Raw genomic sequence first — 18,720 nt, 5'->3', positions numbered from 1 at the left:
TATCGGTAAAACCAGCAGGTGTTTTCCCGACGATCGCCGCCGCCAATTTTGCTTCAAAAAATGGGGGCGCATAAGCGCCGCCATCTAGCCACAGATCTTCGCTCCGCTTGACATCATCGGGGAGCGGCGATCCATCGCCATGACAGCCTCGGGTCTTTAATGGTTTTTAACTCGTTCATTACAATATGCTATCAGCACATTGTAATGAATGAGGAGGAAAATCCCCATATACTGCCATACTGTAGTATGGCAGTATACGATAGGATCGATCAGACAACCTAGGGTTAATGTACCCTAGGTAGTCTAGTTATATATATTATATAATATTAATAAACAGTAAATATCATAAACAAATTAGGTATCACCGCGTCCAAAAATGCCCGATCTATGAAAATATAATAAGAGTTTTTCACTGCGTTTTACCCCGTAGCGGAAAATAGCGCCCAAAGTTGAAAATTGCACTTTTTTGCCATTTTGAAAAACATTAAAAAAAATCAATAAAAAGTGATCAAAAGATCGCACAGTCCTAGAATTATAGCAATAAAAACACCATCAAAAGTTGCAAAAAATGACACCACCCACAGCTCAGTACACCAAAGTATGAAAAAGTTATTGGCTCCAGAAGATGTCAAAATTTAAAAAAAATTTGTACAGGAGGTTTTAATTTTTGTAAATGTAAGAAAACATTATAAAACCAATACAAACTTTTTATCCCCATGATAGCCCCGACATGACATGTCATTTGTGGCACACAGTGAAAGCTGTAAAATTCAAGAAAACACAAGAAAATGTCGCAAATGCGCTTTTTCACAATTTTAACTGCATTTGGAATTTTTTTTCGGCTTCCCAGTACACGGCATGGAATATTAAATACCATCACTTTGAAGTGCAAAATTTTTTATGCAAAAAATAAGCCATCACACAGCTCTTTATGTGGAAAGATATAAAGTTATAGATTTTTGAAGGTGGGGAGTGAAAAATGGAAGTGAAAAAACTAAAAAGGGCCAAGTTGTTAAGGGGTTAAAGAAGGAGAACAAAGCTTAAAAAACATAGTAGCCTGTACATGGTACTGTGCTGGTTGGTATTTGGTTAGTGCACATCACTACAGTTATGTATAGCAATTAAGGCAGACATTCGGATGGGCTGCTCCCTTGCCTAGAACAAGTCTATCATGTAATATGTAAACCTGAGTGTCTGGGGGAAGGAGTTGCAGATAAAGTGCTTCACATTACGTGGGTGATGTAGATTCCCATACACCAGGAGGAATCTGCAGTTACTTTGCAACTTTTTCTGTGACTTTTTAAAAAGTTAAAGTTCATACCCCTGGCCTTGTACATCCTTGAACTAGATGACAGATTGATAAATCTGTGAGTTAGTAGTACCTTTAAATTCCAGTGGTGAGAATTGCCTTGTGCAACTTTTTTTAGAGCTTTTAATGCCAAAAAAGCCCAGGAAAACCAATGATAATTACTCCCACTTGGTGGATGTTACAACTAAGAATAGAACAAAACTAGAACATTTTATACACAAATATTTGTTTCCTAATGATGTTTATCCTTTATACATTTTTTCTAATATATCTGATAATATTTGAAGCATTTAACTTTACCATCACAGTGAGGAAGGTAGTTGCTCCAACCATTAGCTGTACACTCTCGTGTTTTTTCTTTGCTCATCATCTGATACCTACAAAAAATAAAGTGAATGTTAATAACTGAAAATGATGGTTTAATTGATATTTAAGAATTTGGTACAAATTATTTACAACAAGATAAGTGATTGCATTTCTGTAGTTACCCAGATTTGGGAAAATAATACAGAAGTATACATTGTACATGAAATAGAAGATGTGTATTGTAACATCCATAAGGTGCTGTTACCTTATCCAGCAAGTTAAACATTTTCGCCAATTCACTTTCTTTACATATCTAGATTTGACCAATGTAAATTGAACCTTACATTTGCATCTTATTGGTCTTTCTAATCTGCTTTTTGTGCCCGAGATTGTAACACAGCTTGCTGCACAATGGAATGAATGGAATTTTTTTCCTCCACCATTGATTTTAACCCCTTACGATACCATAATAGCTGAGCAGCCCTCTTTATTCATGTAATGCAGCAAACACCAATTGCTAATACCTGCAACCACATAACCATTTTAATTATAACTATTTAAATGCGGTGCAGTATATGGGGGGGGGGGGTCTAAAAATACAGTGAAAAAAATGTAAAAGTTTTTTTTTTTATTATAAAAACCTAAACACAGTGCCCCAAGCTAGGGTACATCTAAGTGACACTGACATATTTTTTATTGGTGCACTGATGAGTTCTAACCTTTAAAAAAAGAATTCCTAAAAAGAAAATTTGCGGCATATTAACAATAATTTTACAATGTGAAGTTTTATGACACAGCATGTGACTTATTTTAGTACATTTAGCATTGCATGCATATTTCCTGAAATGGTCTGTTGGGGAATCTGCTATTGTATTGGATGAAAATATCCTGCCTCCCTGTGGGGTTCTGTGGTGGACTCTATGGGGGTCATTTACTAAAGGCCCGATTCGCGTTTTCCCGACGTGTTACCCGAATATTTCCGATTTGCGCCGATTGTACCTGAATATATTACAAAAAAATGGACCAATTGTCACGGCAGGGAGTTTATTAACTGGAAAGCACAAAACTGCCATATGGCAGAAGAAATACCCATATCCGGACTGAAAAAAGGTAATGTCTCGTTGTAAAACGTCACTTTTATTGGGTGTCAATTAAAAGAAAAATTGTGTGTGAAGACATTACTACAAAGTGCTTTAGAGAATAGTGATTAAAAGCACAGTAGAGTAGGCTCAGTATGTCAATGAGGAGTGGTACACTCGCTGTAGGTGTGTCACATTGACATTAAGCTTGCATTATCAGATCACATAGAAGTAGTTGTGGCATAGAAAGCAATGTGATAGACTCCACTGAAACTCTGATATTCGGGGTTTATTTGTGGGTAGTTTGGTCCCAGGTGTTATGACAGATGTTCGCCTGTCCACGGTCAAGACAGAGATTATGCTATATAGATTCCTTCAGGTGTCTCACTGACATTAATGTCTATTTAAGGTAAAGAGACCAATTCCTACTAACCCCCTCCAAGTGTATGTGGATTGGTCATATAATATGACCAGAGTCCTACACAGCAGGAGTCTATAAGTAAATGGAAATCTATTAGCCACGCTATGCTGTTGCTGGAAAATGCATGCTAAATAGTTATATACTGTAGAATTATCTCAGAGCCTAACTATACTGCTGGTTAAAACAAGGACACACAGAAGCCCCCCGACATGTTTCGCCAGCAAACTGGCTTCATCAGGGGTAGGGCTATAGTGATTGTACCTGAATTGCCCAGGGATTGTGGCGCACGCGATCGGATTGTGGCGCATCGGCGCCGGCATGCGCGCGACGGAAATCGGGGGGCGTGGCCGAACGAAAACCCGATGTATTTGGAAAAACCGCCGCATTTAAAAACCGAAAAAGTGTCGCTTGGGGAGCGCTTACCTTCACCTGGTCTGAGGTGGTGCATTCCGGCGCGATGAGATGACTTTCAGCCAGCACCTGGTGGACGGCGGAAGAACTACATTCATAAATCCCGGCCGGACCCGAATCCAGAGCAGAGAACGCGACGCTGGATCGCGACTGGACCGGGTAAGTAAATGTGCCCCTATGTCTATGGTGACAGAATGGTTAACTTATGTATACAGTAGAATCTCCTGGGAAATGTTGAATACTTTTAGTGGAAAATGGAATATATAGTGTTCTATTTATGCACTAGCTGTAGCTCGGGATAGTAAATAATTGCTCTTAGCTGTAACAAAATAGAATGGGTTAGCAAAAAACATTTTATATGTATCTACATCTGTGTCTCTCTCTGACCGTCTCTGACTGACTGTCTTAAACTGCCTCTATCTGACTCTGTCTCTGACCCTGACTGTCTCTAACTGTCTCTCTTTTTGTCTGGTGGACTGTCTATTTGACTGTCTCTGCCTGTCTTTAAAAAGCTGTCTTATGCTCATTGCCTATAGTAACCAATCAAAGCTCAGAGCTCATATTAAAGACCTGTGGAAAAATAGAAACCAATCACGGCTCAGCTTCTAACTGCCAAAGAAGACAGCAGACAATGGCTATTGTATATGGTGGTTAATAAGTCACAAAAGTTGGTGATTGTAAACATGATGGTTCAGAATTCTTTAGCGGACATACATACATACACATGCACTCATCTTTATATTAGATAGTATTGATCCTATTTCACAACAAGTGTGTCACAAAATTTAAATTTTAATATGTGATTTTTTTGTTATTTGAATTATTGTATTTCTCAAAATGAAAAAATATTTTCTTAAAACTACTCTATGCAATGCGTTATATTATTCTGCTTTGTATTCAGGGCTTGCTCCAGGTTTAAGTAGGCCCCTGGCGCCAGTGCCTCAGTGGGCCCCTTTACTATGCCTCCCAAATTTGAGTCAGAGAGAGTGACCCACGGCCCACTTTTGCCCCCTCCTGTTACCCCACCATATGTTTTTCATGTTACCATGTGTTTTGCTGCTTTTAACCCCTAGGCGCACCAGGACGTTATAGTACGTCCCCGGGGCTAGATGCTTAGCGCACGGGGACGTTCTATAACGTCCTGCTTCTGGCACCGGCTCACGAACGGAGCCGGTACCAGAAGCAGCGGCTGTCAGCTGTCTAGTACAGCTGACAGCCTGCGCTAACACCCGCGATCGGAGCCGGCTCCGATCGCGGGTGTTAACCCCTTACACGCCGCGGTCAAACATGACCGCGGCGTGTAAGGGTGTTTGCGCTGTGGATCGGATCCCCCGTGCCGCTTACCGGGGGATCCGATCCACTTCTGGGCAGCTCCGAGGACTGGCATGTGCCCCGGAGCTGCCCGGTCTCCATGGCAGCCAGACCCTTTCCGGGTCTGGCTGTAAACTGTCTGAGCATGCGCAAGCTTGCTCAGACAGTTTACACTGCTCTACAATAAAATAGTATTGTAGAGCAGTGTATTGAACTTAAACCAGTGATCAGAGCATCACTGGTTTAAGTTCAAGTATGTAGAAGTAAAAATATGCAAAAACACCTAACACTACACATTATAATAAATAAAAAATAAATACATAAAAATATAAGCCCCTAAAATGTCACTTTCCCATAAAAACACTTAATAAAGTATAAAAAAACACAAAAAACCCCGCATATTTGGTATTGCCGCGTCCGTAACAATCTGTATAATAAAACAGAATCGTTACTGGACCCGCACGGTACACGCCGTAGAAAAAAAAAACGCAAAAACGTTCCGAAAAAAGATAATTTTTAATTATACCCTATCAAAAAATGCTCTAAAAAGTAATTTAAAAAATGTTATGCACTCCAAAATAAGCCCACTAAAAAGAACAACTCTTCTCGCAAAAAATAAGCCCCTAACCAGATTTGTCAGCCGAAAAATAAAAAAGTTATGCATATGAAAAGATGGTGATGCTAAAATGAACAAGATTTTCTCCAAATTGGTTTTTATTCAGCACAATTGAATAAAATACACAAAACCCCACATATTTGGTATCCCTGCGTCCGTAACAATCTGCATAATAAAACAGAATCGTTATTAGATCCGCAAAGTGAACCCCGTAAAAAACAAAACAAAAAAAAGCTCCAGAAAAAAGATCATTTTCAATTAATACCCTATAAAAATGCTCTAAAAAGGGATTTAAAAAATGTTATGCACTCTAAAATAAGACCACTAAAAAGAACAATCCTTCTCGCAAAAAATAAGCCCTTAAACATATTTGTGAGGCAAAAAATAAAAAAGTTATGCATATGAAAGACAGTGATGCTAAAATTAACAACATTTTTGCCAAATTACTTTTTATGCAGTAAAAATGGGAAAAAAATAAAAAATCTATATAAATGAGGTCTTTTTGTAATCGTGGCTACCCATAGAATAAAAATAATATACTATTTTTATGGTATGGTAAACGGGCAAAAAAAAAAAACCCATAAAAATCTTCCTGAAAAGTGATGATTTTCATTTCCTCCACCAACAAAGAGTTAATAAAATCTCACCAATTAGCCTATAGATTCCCCCAAATTACGTACCAGAAAAGTGCATCTCATGTGGCAAAAGAAATAAGCCCCTATAGGTCCACATTAAAAAAAAGAAAAAAATTATAGCCTGTACAATGTGACATAGAAAATCTGCTCTGGATGGCGCCTCCTTCCCTTCTATGCCCGGCCGTGCGCCCATACAGCAGGTTACCAGCACATATAGAGTATCCGTGTACTCGGGAGAAATTGGGTAACAAACTTTGTGGAGCCTTTTTTTATTTAATCCATTGTAAATGTTTAATTTTCCACCCAAAATGAGTGTATTGTGAAAAAATATTACAATTTCAGACTGCACCTCCATTTTGTTTTAACCCCTATAAAACACGTAAAGCGTTAACAAACTTCTTAAAAGTGGTTTTTCATACGTTGAGGTGTGTAGTTTCCACAATGGGGTAATTTATGAGTCTCACTATTATTTAGGCCTCTCAGTGTCAATTAGAAGTTGAGCAGGTCCATCTAAATGCGGGTTTTGGTGATTTTACAAAAAATGTGAAAAATGATACCTAAATTCTGAGCCTTATAACATTCTAGTAAAATATGTGGAATCTTAAAAAACCATGCCAACATAAAGCAGACATTTGGGAAATGTAAGTTATGAATTTATTTGGGAGCTATGACTATCTGCATCAAAAGTAGAGAATTTAGAACGTTGAAAATAAAGAATTTTTTCAATTTTTTTCCAAATTTTGTTTTTTTTCATAACTAAACACAAAAGATATCATCCAAATTTTTAAACTAATTTGAAGTACAATGTGTCACGAGAAAACAATCTAAAAATCCCCGGATATCTCATAGCGTTCCAAAGCTATAACCACTTATAGTGACACAGGTCAGATTTGAAGAATGGGGCCGCGTCCTTAAGGCCAAAATAGGCTGTGTCCCCTAGGGGTTAAAGCCATTTTCTTCATTGATGGAAGCGTAATCTGCTGTGTTTACATTTTCACACCTACTTACACTTCTAGCAATGAAAGTAGCCAAACACATGAAAACACATGTGGTGTTATGCATACATACAAACGTGTGCAGAAAACACTGTGGGCCACATTTATCAAAAGTAGTACACTAAGAGCTGTTTGCCTGTGGAGTGTGCAGGATGCAGCACATTATAGAATACTGCCGCACAGTCTTCATTAATCTGGTGCCCCCTGCACTTTTCGGGGAGTGTCAACAACCTTTTTTGGTGCACTGTTAACTGTGCAATGCAATTTGGTTGTGTTGCAGTAATAAATTTGGTGGAGGGTCCGACTATGCACCGGATTCCCCTTTATGTGCAGAATTTTGTGGTGTGGCGGCTACAGAGCAGCTGCCACACAAAACTGGTGCAGACACTTTATAAATACACGTGCAAGCAGTTTCGATATTCAGACAGAAAACTGGCAAAAGCGCTTTAATATATGTGGCCCATGTGTGAACGCACCTTCAGGGTTATTGTTTTTAAGGAATAGAAGGGGGTCGACAGGAAGGGAGACATTGGAAAAGAGGTAGAACAGGTGACACAGGGGTAAAATGGCAGGGGGCAGAAAGCGGGCAATAATTTACACTGTAGGAGGGAGAAAATGAATGTCAGACATCAGCAGGTTTTAGACTACTCTGCAAGGATGGACTACAAACGTAAGAGGTAGGCAGTGGCATGAGAACCTAACTGTCAGGGGCAAGATAGCACATGCTGCCTCTGTCTGCGTCCAGCCTGTCTTCCTCCATGCAATTCCTTATACAACACCCGGCCGACCCCCGAACAGTGGGAGGTTTGCACGCCCCCTACAGGAACCTGGGCAAACGCTGCACAGGCACTGATGATGCAGAGAGTGACTGATCTCTGCATCATTATTATATCCGTAGGACACAGCTCCTCTGCCTCCAGTGGGCCCTGCCAGCACCATTGGGCCCCGGCACTTGTCCAGGTATGCCGGGTGCTGACGCCGGCCCTGCTTGTATTCATTCCCCTTGTATTAAAACCTGCTAACAATTTATAAATACATATTTAGCTGTAACTTGGGTGGCGAATTTATCAAGCCTTGACAAAGTAGCAATTTCTAGTGCATGACCAGGAATTGTGACTATTTTATCCCTTGGGTAGAATAGAAAGAAGAGATCAGGTGCAGGAACTGATATGACCCCGCCTATTGTGCACCAAGAACCTTTTTTGCATAAATAAACTTATCTCTGGATTAGCATGAATAGTTTAGAAAGTTCTCACACAATGTTGTATTACTTGCAAGAACGCTTTTAGTGCTTAACAATGGATGTGACTCACCCTTCAACGCAAGAATATTGAACAACAGCTCCAAAAGAGAATGAATCTCCTTTTATCAGCTCAAATGTTCCAAATGGGATATCCCCTGGATGTCCACAAACTTTTTCTAGATAAAAAAAATAAATTAACAATTTAGAGGTTTTTTTCAATCAAAATGTATTTAAAGATCATTTATTCATTTTTGCTTTTTAATGATGTACAATTTAAGAGTCTTTTACAATGGATTATTTTAAACTGGACTCTTTCCCTAGAACCCATATAAAAATCATTAAAAATTACATGGTATAAACAAAGCAATTATATTAAATATTAAATATATATTCCATTAAGTGAACACCTTAAAGAGAACCCATCATGCAAAATAACCCCCCTAAACTAAATATATTTTCATAAACTGCCATTAGAGAGCATTGCCTCTATCTCTTCATTGTCCCTCTACATGCCTGTAAACCTAAGCAATGAGGTCCTAAAGCTGTATGCAAATGACCTGTGAAATGTCCAATGAAGCATTAGCATATTCAAGCTGTCCACTCTATTCATGAGTGGGAGGTACAGCCATACCCCCAGTGCATGACTGACAGCCTGTATAATGATGTGAGGCTGTATAATGATGTGTTTCCTGGTGCTGGTGGCCACGCCCCCTGCAGCCTGTGTGTGTGTTTAGGAGAGATACAACAGCTCCAGGCAGCCATGTTACAGCAGAACATGGCAGATTCATGTGTAGCTGATGTCTGTGTCTCTCACCTGTATATTAGGAGGATGCAGCATGTCAGCAGATGCAGGACACACACTAGCCATGCTTTACTATACATTACACACAGACATGAGCAGGGGGAGGAGAGGGGAGGGGTAACAGGGGTGACATCACTGCCTCTGACCATGTGACCAGCCTCATTTACATGATAAAAAATAGATGATTTTACAATGAATAATGTATGAAATAACTAGATAAAGGCTGGGATGGGATCCTTGTGAGCCGCTCCAACAGGGAGAGGTGACAGGACAAGTGGCAGAGACCTGATGACAGGTGTCCTTTAAAGAGAACCAGTGAGCAGAAAAATCTATTTTTCATGATGACAGGTTCCAATAGACTATGGCTTGATGATTTAAAAATATGCCTATGCAGTGCATTCTAAAGAAAGCTTCTATGTTTACTTCCAGTGAACAGAGATCTGACCAAAAAATTTGATTTTATATATATGCTTTAATATATAGAGGGGGGGGGGGTCAAATGTAATGGTGTGTATACACTCACCGGCCACTTTATTAGGTACACCATGCTAGTAACGGGTTGGACCCCCTTTTGCCTTCAGAACTGCCTCAATTCTTCGTGGAATAGATTCAACAAGGTGCTGGAAGCATTCCTCAGAGATTTTGGTCCATATTGACATGATGGCATCACACACTTGCCGCAGATTTGTTGGCTGCACATCCATGATGCGAATCTCCCGTTCCACCACATCCCGAAGATGCTCCATTGGATTGAGATCTGGTGACTGTGGAGGCCATTTGAGTACAGTGAACTCATTGTCATGTTCAAGAAACCAGTCTGAGATGATTCCAGCTTTATGACATGGCGCATTATCCTGCTGAAAGTAGCCATCAGATGTTGGGTACATTGTGGTCATAAAGGGATGGACATGGTCAGCAACAATACTCAGGTAGGCTGTGGCGTTGCAACGATGCTCAATTGGTACCAAGGGGCCCAAAGAGTGCCAAGAAAATATTCCCCACACCATGACACCCCCACCACCAGCCTGAACCATTTATACAAGGCAGGATGGATCCATGCTTTCATGTTGTTGATGCCAAATTCTGATGCTACCATCCGAATGTCGCAGCAGAAATCGAGACTCATCAGACCAGGCAACGTTTTTTCCAATCTTCTACTGTCCAATTTCGATGAGCTTGTGCAAATTGTAGCCTCAGTTTCCTGTTCTTAGCTGAAAGGAGTGGCACCCGGTGTGGTCTTCTGCTGCTGTAGCCCATCTGCCTCAAAGTTCGACGTACTGTGCGTTCAGAGATGCTCTTCTGCCTACCTGGGTTGTAACAGGTGGCGATTTGAGTCACTGTTGCCTTTCTATCAGCTCGAACCAGTCTGCCCATTCTCCTCTGACCTCTGGCATCAACAAGGCATTTCAGCCCACAGAACTGCCGCTCACTGGATGCTTTTTCTTTTTCGGACCATTCTCTGTAAACCCTAGAGATGGTTGTGCGTGAAAATCCCAGTAGATCAGCAGTTTCTGAAATACTCAGACCAGCCCTTCTGGCACCAACAACCATGTCACGTTCAGAGGCCTCAAATCACCTTTCTTCCCCATACTGATGCTCGGTTTGAACTGCAGGAGATTGTCTTGACGATGTCTACATGCCTAAATGCACTGAGTTGCCGCCATGTGATTGGCTGATTAGAAATTAAGTGTTAACGAGCAGTTGGACAGGTGTACCTAATAAAGTGGCCAGTGAGTGTAAGTTGGCTTTTCAGGTGTGCAGTGTGTCAAAGAAACCTGAGGGATATGTGATAAGGGTTTAGTAAGTGATTCAGGTTAAATAAGGGAATATTTTTTATTCTTTGTTGATTCTCATATTTAATCATCCATATGACATACAAACAATGCATGTGTCTTTACAGTAAATTATTATTATTAATTTATAGAGCACCAGTAATTCCATGGTGCTTTATTATCAGTCAGGAATTCTCATAAATTACGTTAAGACAAGAACAAATGCTACCACTAAATACAACAACTACAGATATCTGAAATAAGTGGGAAGATGAAGCTGCCTGTGAGGGCTCACAATCTATATAGGAGGGTAAATGGAGACATGAGGTGAGGGAGCAGAGCAGTTCTTGTGTGTTGTGGGCAATATTGAACAAGTGGGTGATGTTTGAATGTTTGGAAGGTGGTGGACAGTCTTTGCCCCACCCCACGGCATCTTCTGGGGCAACAATCATTCCCCTGGCAGCCATGAGGTCTGATCAGGATCCAAGGGCTGTGTGCTGGCAGTGCCTGCAAGATGGCATCTGTGATGTCATCTTAAAGGCACAGTGTCAGCCTATGCATGTGCATAGGCTGACACTGCTAATGCCCTGCAATACATCATGTCCCATGGTGAAAGTAATAAAAAAGAAAGTGTTAAAAAAATGCTATTCAATAAATCAATAAAAACGCCCATAACATATAAAGAGACATATAATGTGCAAAAGAGTCTAAATCTGAACATAAACCCCACATATACAATATCACCACGTCCGCAACAACCTGTAGAATAAAAGTAAATAATTATTGAACGCACACGATGAACGCCATTAAAACGCTGTTAAAAACCTGCCATAAATTAGGATTTTTACCTATTTAATCCCACTAAAAATGCAATAGAAAGCGATAAACAAAACATATGTACTCCAGAGTTATATACAACATGCCCTGCAAAAAACAAGCCATCAACCAGCCCTGTAACCCAAAAAGTTAAAATATTATGCCACTCGGAAGATGGTGATGCAAAAATTATCGATTTTTACCCACATTAGGATTTTATTTGCCAAATTTAGTAAAACGTAAGAAAAAATATTCAAGTCTGGTATCTCCGTAATCAAATCGACCCATAGAATAAATATAACATGAATTGATGCTTTTCTACTCCGGCCCTCAAAAAAAGTTCCTAAATTTTCAACAGAAGGGTATACCAACCCCAAAATGGTAACACTGGAAAAAGTATCTCATCCCGAAAAAGAAATGCTGTCACATCGCCCCAAAAACGAAAAAGCTAAACTTCTATAGCCTACAGAAGGGGCCAATAGGGAAACTAAAATCCTGGGAGCTGCAGGGCGCTCCTTCCGTTCTGAACCTCGCTGCGCAACCATAAAACAAGTATCGGCCACATGTGAGGGGTCTCTGTCCTCAGGAGAAATTGCATAACAAATTGAAAGGTGGGTTTTCTCTTTTTTATCTTATGGAAATGTGTAAATTTTAGGGCTTAATGAACGTATACGCAACAAAATTTCTAAATTTCACCTCCATTTTGTATTTATGGCGGGAGTCGGGTCCGGTGCATGAAGAGGGCTCACGGGCTGAGCCCTCTAAATAGCTGGTAAGTCTTTGCTGCACATTATCCTGGTGATAGCCGCCGGCAAAGCTGCCAGTGACTTCAAAAAGATTGCGGTGCATGAGTGCCCCCATTTTGCCGAGGATCGTCGCTCCCCGTGACGTCATCTTGGAGAGGCGATCCATCGCCATGACAGCATCTGGTCTTCCGAAGACCCGAGACTGGCTCGTGTTAACCCATTCATTACAATGTATTATCAGCACATTGTAAAGAATGAGGAGGAAAATCCCCCTATACTGCCATACTGTCAACTTCTCTCAATTTCTAACAGGACAATTGGTTGATTTAAAAATAATTATATAGATTTTAATTTAAATGTAAGCAAAATTCTTCAACATGTGTTACTGTTTCTGTGTATGAGTAGTACACCTCAATCAAAATATATTCTTTCCAATGAGCAGTATTGGCAAAAATGATTATATATTAACCCCTTATTACCAACACTAGTTTTCAGCTCAATGTTGAAACGCACTGCAACGATTGATGCCCAATTCCTCCCGAGTTTACTGATACCCCATATGTGGTGGTAAACTGCTGTATGGGCGCACGGCCGAGTATAGAATGAAACGCCATTCACAGCAGATTTGTATTGTCGCATTGTACGACCTATACATTTTTATTGTTTTTTGTTAATGTGAACATATGAGGGCTTATTATGTACGGGATGAGATACAATGTATAGATAATTCATTTTGGGAGTCTAAAGCTTATTCATGAGATTTTATTAACTATTTCAAGGGGGATACAAACAAAATCATCAATTTTTATTTTGGATCTTTAGCATTTTTTTCCCCCAGCTCACCGTAATGTAAAAATAATTTGTTTATCTTTATTCTCTGGTTCACTACAATTTCAGTGAACCAGATTTTTTTTTACGTTGTTCACTGAGCGGGTTCAATTTTGATTTAGATTTATTGGACAGATTGATACGGATACGGTGATACCAAATATGTAAGTTTTTTGTGTTTTATATACTTTATTTGCATTTTATAAGTAACTGGGGAGATTATGGGACTTTTATTTTATTCATTTATTTATTTAATTACCGTATATACTCCAGTATAAGCTGATCCAAGTATAAGCCGAGATCCCTAATTTTACCAAAAAAACCTAGTAAAACCTATATTTTTACTTCAGTTTAAGCGAGTTTGGGTTTTCAGCACATTTTTTGTGCTGAAAAACTAGGCTTATACTCGAGTATATATGGTAAATTATAAAATGACAATCTTTTTTTTGTAACTTTTTTACATTTTCTACTTCTTGGCTTGTTCGCTTGTTCAAACGTTTACACTGCAATACACTTGTATTGCAGTGTATAGTGTAAGTACCTGAGCATGCTGAGCATGCTCAGTTACTTACAGCCGGGTCCGGCCAGGAGGCGGAACCCGGCGGGGACAGAAGCCGGCAGCCTCGGGTCACTCGTCGGATCCCGTGGCTGCAGCAGGAGGGATCAGATCCCCCGGTAAGCACACCCGAGGGGGTCCGATCCACAGTGGGGACACTTACACTCCTTGGTCATGCTTGACCGCGGCGTATAAGGGTTTAAACACCTGGGGTCTGAGTTTTTCCGATCCCAAGTGTTAGTGCCGGGTCTGGGCTGTGAGATCACAGCCCGACACCGGCACTTGCAGGACCCGATGTCCCTAAATCTCCTTCTGGCACAGCCTTTGATGGGAGGTAAGTTTTGACCTACACAGCATCAAGAAAGGACTAGCCAACACAGTTGTACACAATCAAGTAAATGAAAGCTGGTGTCGATTAACACAAGCATTATCCAATTTTTGCTTGTGTGATTCCTTGCACTCCACCTCTCCCTCCCTCCAACAACAAGGTTACACATGTTGTGAGAAGCTTGGTATACATTCTATTTTGATTTTGCTTTTTTGGGTGCAACTTGACTTAAATCATAGCTCCCTCATGATACTCTTGTGAATATTTAGCAAAAAGATTTTTTTATTTGTTTCAAAGGCATATAAAGGAGTTCCACTGGACCAAGCCAATCTTTGTGTCAGTGTCTTCAGTCGGTGTTTCCTTAGTGCGCATCTCTCTGTGCTAATACCATAAAGACTGCTGACCAAACAAAAGAGCCAACACCTACTAGCCAACCCTCCACTAGACAAGGGCTGAGATACTCTCAAATTCATGATCCACAACCAACCAATCCACCACCTTGTGTGTGCATTCAGGAAGGACAGGTTTCCACATTGCTTCCTGCTGCTGTTGTGGACTGTATGCCATAAAGAGTTCTGTCACAGTGTGTTCCCTGGCCTGCCACTAAGACTACAGGTATCCCCTTCACTGCCTGGGGATCTAATACCACATATACACTGTGAGTGTCCTTATTTTGCCATCTTCTGGCGCTAATAACTTTTTTATACTTTGGTGTGCGGAGCTGTGGGGTTTTTTTTTAGACTTTTGACATTTTCAGTGCTTCAGTTTTCAGGCTGTACAAACTTTTGAACATTTTTTTTTATTTTTTCAAAATGGTAAAAAAGTGCCACTTTTGACTTCAAGTGCTATTTTCCATAACGGGGTTAAAGATTAAAAATTGTCATTATATTTTTAAATGTTTATTATTTTTACTGTTTATTTATTTCTATGACTTCTAGAGAAAGGGGGTGATTTGAATTTTTCAGACCCCCTAGGTTGTCTGATTGATCCTACCATATACTGCCCATACTACAGTATGGCAGTATATGGATTTTTTTTCCACTTCCCAGAACATGACATAGAATATTAAATATGGTCACTATGAAGTACAAATTGATATGCAGAAAACAAGCCCTCACACAGCTTTCTACATGGCAAAAACCTATGGATTTTTGAAGATGGGGAGGTAAAAATGAAAAATCAAAAACTAAAAAGGGCCTGCTCATTAAGGGGTTAAAGGACAACAATGTTTCTCAGAACTTCTTTCATTATAACTGTATATGCTGCAATCATGGAAATATAGAGTTGTAAAAGTTATGCAGATTACCCTGGGGCTCTACGTCATCCGAGCGTCTCAGTGAGCCTTGTATTTTAATGTAAATTTTTCTTAAAAAATATAGAATATGAATAGACGGTATACATCATAGTGCCATAGTATATATTTAGGCAGTAATACTTACTTCTACATTGACCCTTTAAAAGTTGTATCCATTTTCCTTCAGTGCAAATGTACTTTATTGTTCCAAGACGACTATATCCAGGTCGGCATATGTAAGTTGCTTTTGTATCCTCAGGATATGTTTCCTCGTCCCAGTCACCCTGTAGTTCTGATTCTATAAATCTGTCTGGCCTTGGGCATGAACCTTAACAGAGGCAAAAATATAAAATGCAGTCAAAATTGTAATTGTAACTTATAATAAGAAATATGCATACAGTACACATAGGTAAAATGACTATAAAAAGTGCTAATACAATAAGCTACAAAATATCCTGTACTTGTTTCTGATGAATCCAGGTTGTTAACTTGTAAAACCTAAACTGTATATTGGTTTTATATTTAACCTGCTATAGCTTCTGTCATTGCTTTGGATAGTAAATAACTGCATTTAGCTATAACAAAATAGAGTAGGTTAACCAAAAATATTTTATATGTATCTATATCTCTTTGTGACTGTGTCTGTCTCTGTCTGTGACTGTCTTTGTCTCTATTTCTGTCTATCTTCAACTGTCTTTGTCTGTTTTTCTGTCTGCCTGACTATCTCTGACTGTCTCTCCTGGTTTTTCTCTTTGTCTGTCTGCCTGTTTCTCTGACTGTCTCTTTGTTTGTCTTTTTTGACTGTCTCTTTGTCCCTCTGACTGTCTCTCTTTCTCTGTCACTTTGTCTGAATGTCTCTGTGTGTCTCTCTCTGTCTGTATCCATATCACCTCATACATAAGCTGTCTTATAATCATTGCCTATAGTGACCAATCAAGGCTCAGAGCTCATTAACCCCTTCCCGACATTTGACGTAATAGTACTGCATCGCGGGAGGTGCGTTCCCGCAAAATGCAGTACTATTACGTCAAGCTTCTGGCGCCGGCTCCTGAACGGAGCCGGCGCCAGAAGCTGCGGGTGTCGGCTATATAGTATAGCTGACACCCGCCACTAACACCCGCGATAGGAGGTGTTAACCCCTAACACGCCGCGGTCGCGCTGACCGCGGCGTGTTAGAGGCATTTAAAGTTCATTTAAGCTGAATCGGACCCCCCCGCGGCGCTTACCGGGGGGGTCCGCTGCTCCGATCGCAGCCCCGGGACTGCCGGTGCCCGGGGCTGCGCGATCCTCCTCCCGGTGCCGGGTCCGTGCCTTCTGACAGGACCCGGCTGTAAGACACTGGGCATGCGCAGCATGCTCAGTGTCTTACATTACACAGTGCAATACATCTGTATTGCACTGTGTAACCTGTAAAAAAGCTTGAACAAGTGATCAGAAGATCACTTGTTCAAGCTTAGATGTCAGTAACAGTAAAAAAAGTAAAAATAAATAAAGGTTTTTTACAATTAAAATAAATAATAAAAGAAATTGAAAGTCCCCCCAAACACCACATTTCCCTTTACACAAGTAATAAAGTTTAAAAAAACTAAATCACGAAAAAACCCCACTTATTTGATATCGCTGCGACCGTAACAATCTGTACAATAAATCCTAATCATAATTGGACCCGCTCGGTGAACGTGGTAAAAAAAAACCCCCAAAAACTTGCCAAAAACTGAAACTTTTTATCAAATTGCTTTACAACAAATGTTCTAAAAAGTGATCCGAAAAAGTTACAAGCGCCAAAATGAGACCACTGAAAAGAACAACTTGTCACGCAAAAAATAAGCTTACAACCAGCTCCGTAAACCAAAAAATACTATAGTTATGCCGCTATAAAAATTGCAATGATAAAACAAATGCAATTTTTTCTATTCTAGTTTTCCTTCAATAAAATTGGACAAATATAAATAAAACTATATAAATGAGGTATCACCGTAATCGTAGTGATCCGTAGAATAAAGATAATATATTATTGTTATGCTACAGTGAACACCCCCCCAAAAAAAATGCTAAAAATCCAAAACAAGAATTGATGATTTTATTTTCCTCCACATGTAAAAAGTTAATAAAATTGCTTCAATAAGCTAAAACCCCACAAAAATAAAGGTTTTTTTTACAGTGCATCTCGTCTCACAAAAAATAAGCCCTTATTTGTCTAAATTGCTTAAAAAATAAATAAAGATTGTATAGCCTATTCCCAACGCACGTTGTTATAGAACGGCGCGGCTGGTAGTGACTTGCCCACACGGTTCAGACACAGTGATCGGGGCAAGATGGCGGCTATTCCTGACAGCTATCCATCCTGCCCCATGGACCAGAAGGGTTACGTCGCCCCCACACCCCCCCAGTTTATGATCGCTGCTATTGGCTCATCAATTCAGACCAGCCAATAGCAGCGAATTTACTTATGACGTCAGTAATACCGGTCACCATGTCTGTAGACACGGTGATCGGGGCAGGGTGGCGGCTGTTCCTGACAGCCACCAATTTTGCCTTGCGGTCCAGAGGGGTTTTGTTGCCCCCCTCTGTCCATGTTTGCTGCTATTGGCTGGTCGATTTGGACCAGCCAAAGGCAGCAATATTCGTCACAATGGGCATCGCTAGGGTGAATAAGAGCAACACTTGGCGATAATTTCCCTATTAAAACGAAGATATGGTACAAAAGCGCTGGCCGTGCACATTGTACAGATTATGGTATACAACTCTTACGAGCTGTTCCAATGTGCAGGTCCTGCCGTATCATTTCTCCGTTTTTCAAGAGGAAGATATTAGGAAACTAATATTGGGACAAGGAGGACCGGGGCCCCAGTACCTCTGGTTTAGATGTTCTAGGACAGCATTTTCCCAGTGAATTCTGCTGCTTCTAAAGGTAGGACTCAATAAAGAGTCTGTTCCAAAAGAGCGTTTAGGATGGACACTACATACTACTAAGAAACCTGCGACAACTCCAGAGTGACAAAAGTTTAGTTGGTCCCTTGATATATTGTACCTCCTTATACGCAACACATTCACAATTCACGCCCAACCTGTTGTGAATTAATTTCGGTAAAATGAATAATTGTAACAACTGTTATGTCCCGTTGCTCCCTATACCCCTCCATTATTTCATAAGGGGCGCCACATAACAGGCACTGAACTTTCCAGAAATAATTGAAATTTCCATCTTGGACTCCACTGCACATCGTATTTGGAAACCACCTATATGTTCAA

General features: G+C 40.2%; 1 protein-coding gene across 1 annotated transcript in view; it reads right to left on the bottom strand.

Moving 5' to 3' along the window:
* Positions 1-18,720, bottom strand: part of CFH (complement factor H) — a 205,210-nt gene that overhangs the window by 172,649 nt on the left and 13,841 nt on the right. Inside the window, exons 2-4 of the mRNA XM_072129059.1 lie at positions 15,614-15,796; positions 8,397-8,502; positions 1,610-1,686 (exon numbers count right to left, since the gene is read on the bottom strand). Of these exons, the coding sequence (XP_071985160.1) occupies positions 1,610-1,686; positions 8,397-8,502; positions 15,614-15,796 (366 nt within the window). The remainder of the gene's footprint in view (positions 1-1,609; positions 1,687-8,396; positions 8,503-15,613; positions 15,797-18,720) is intronic.

This window comes from Engystomops pustulosus, chromosome 10 (assembly GCF_040894005.1).
Source record: "Engystomops pustulosus chromosome 10, aEngPut4.maternal, whole genome shotgun sequence".
Taxonomy (NCBI): Eukaryota; Metazoa; Chordata; class Amphibia; order Anura; family Leptodactylidae; genus Engystomops; species Engystomops pustulosus.
The sequence above is the reverse complement of the archived record's forward strand: the minus strand, read 5'-3'. Positions and strand labels throughout refer to the sequence as shown.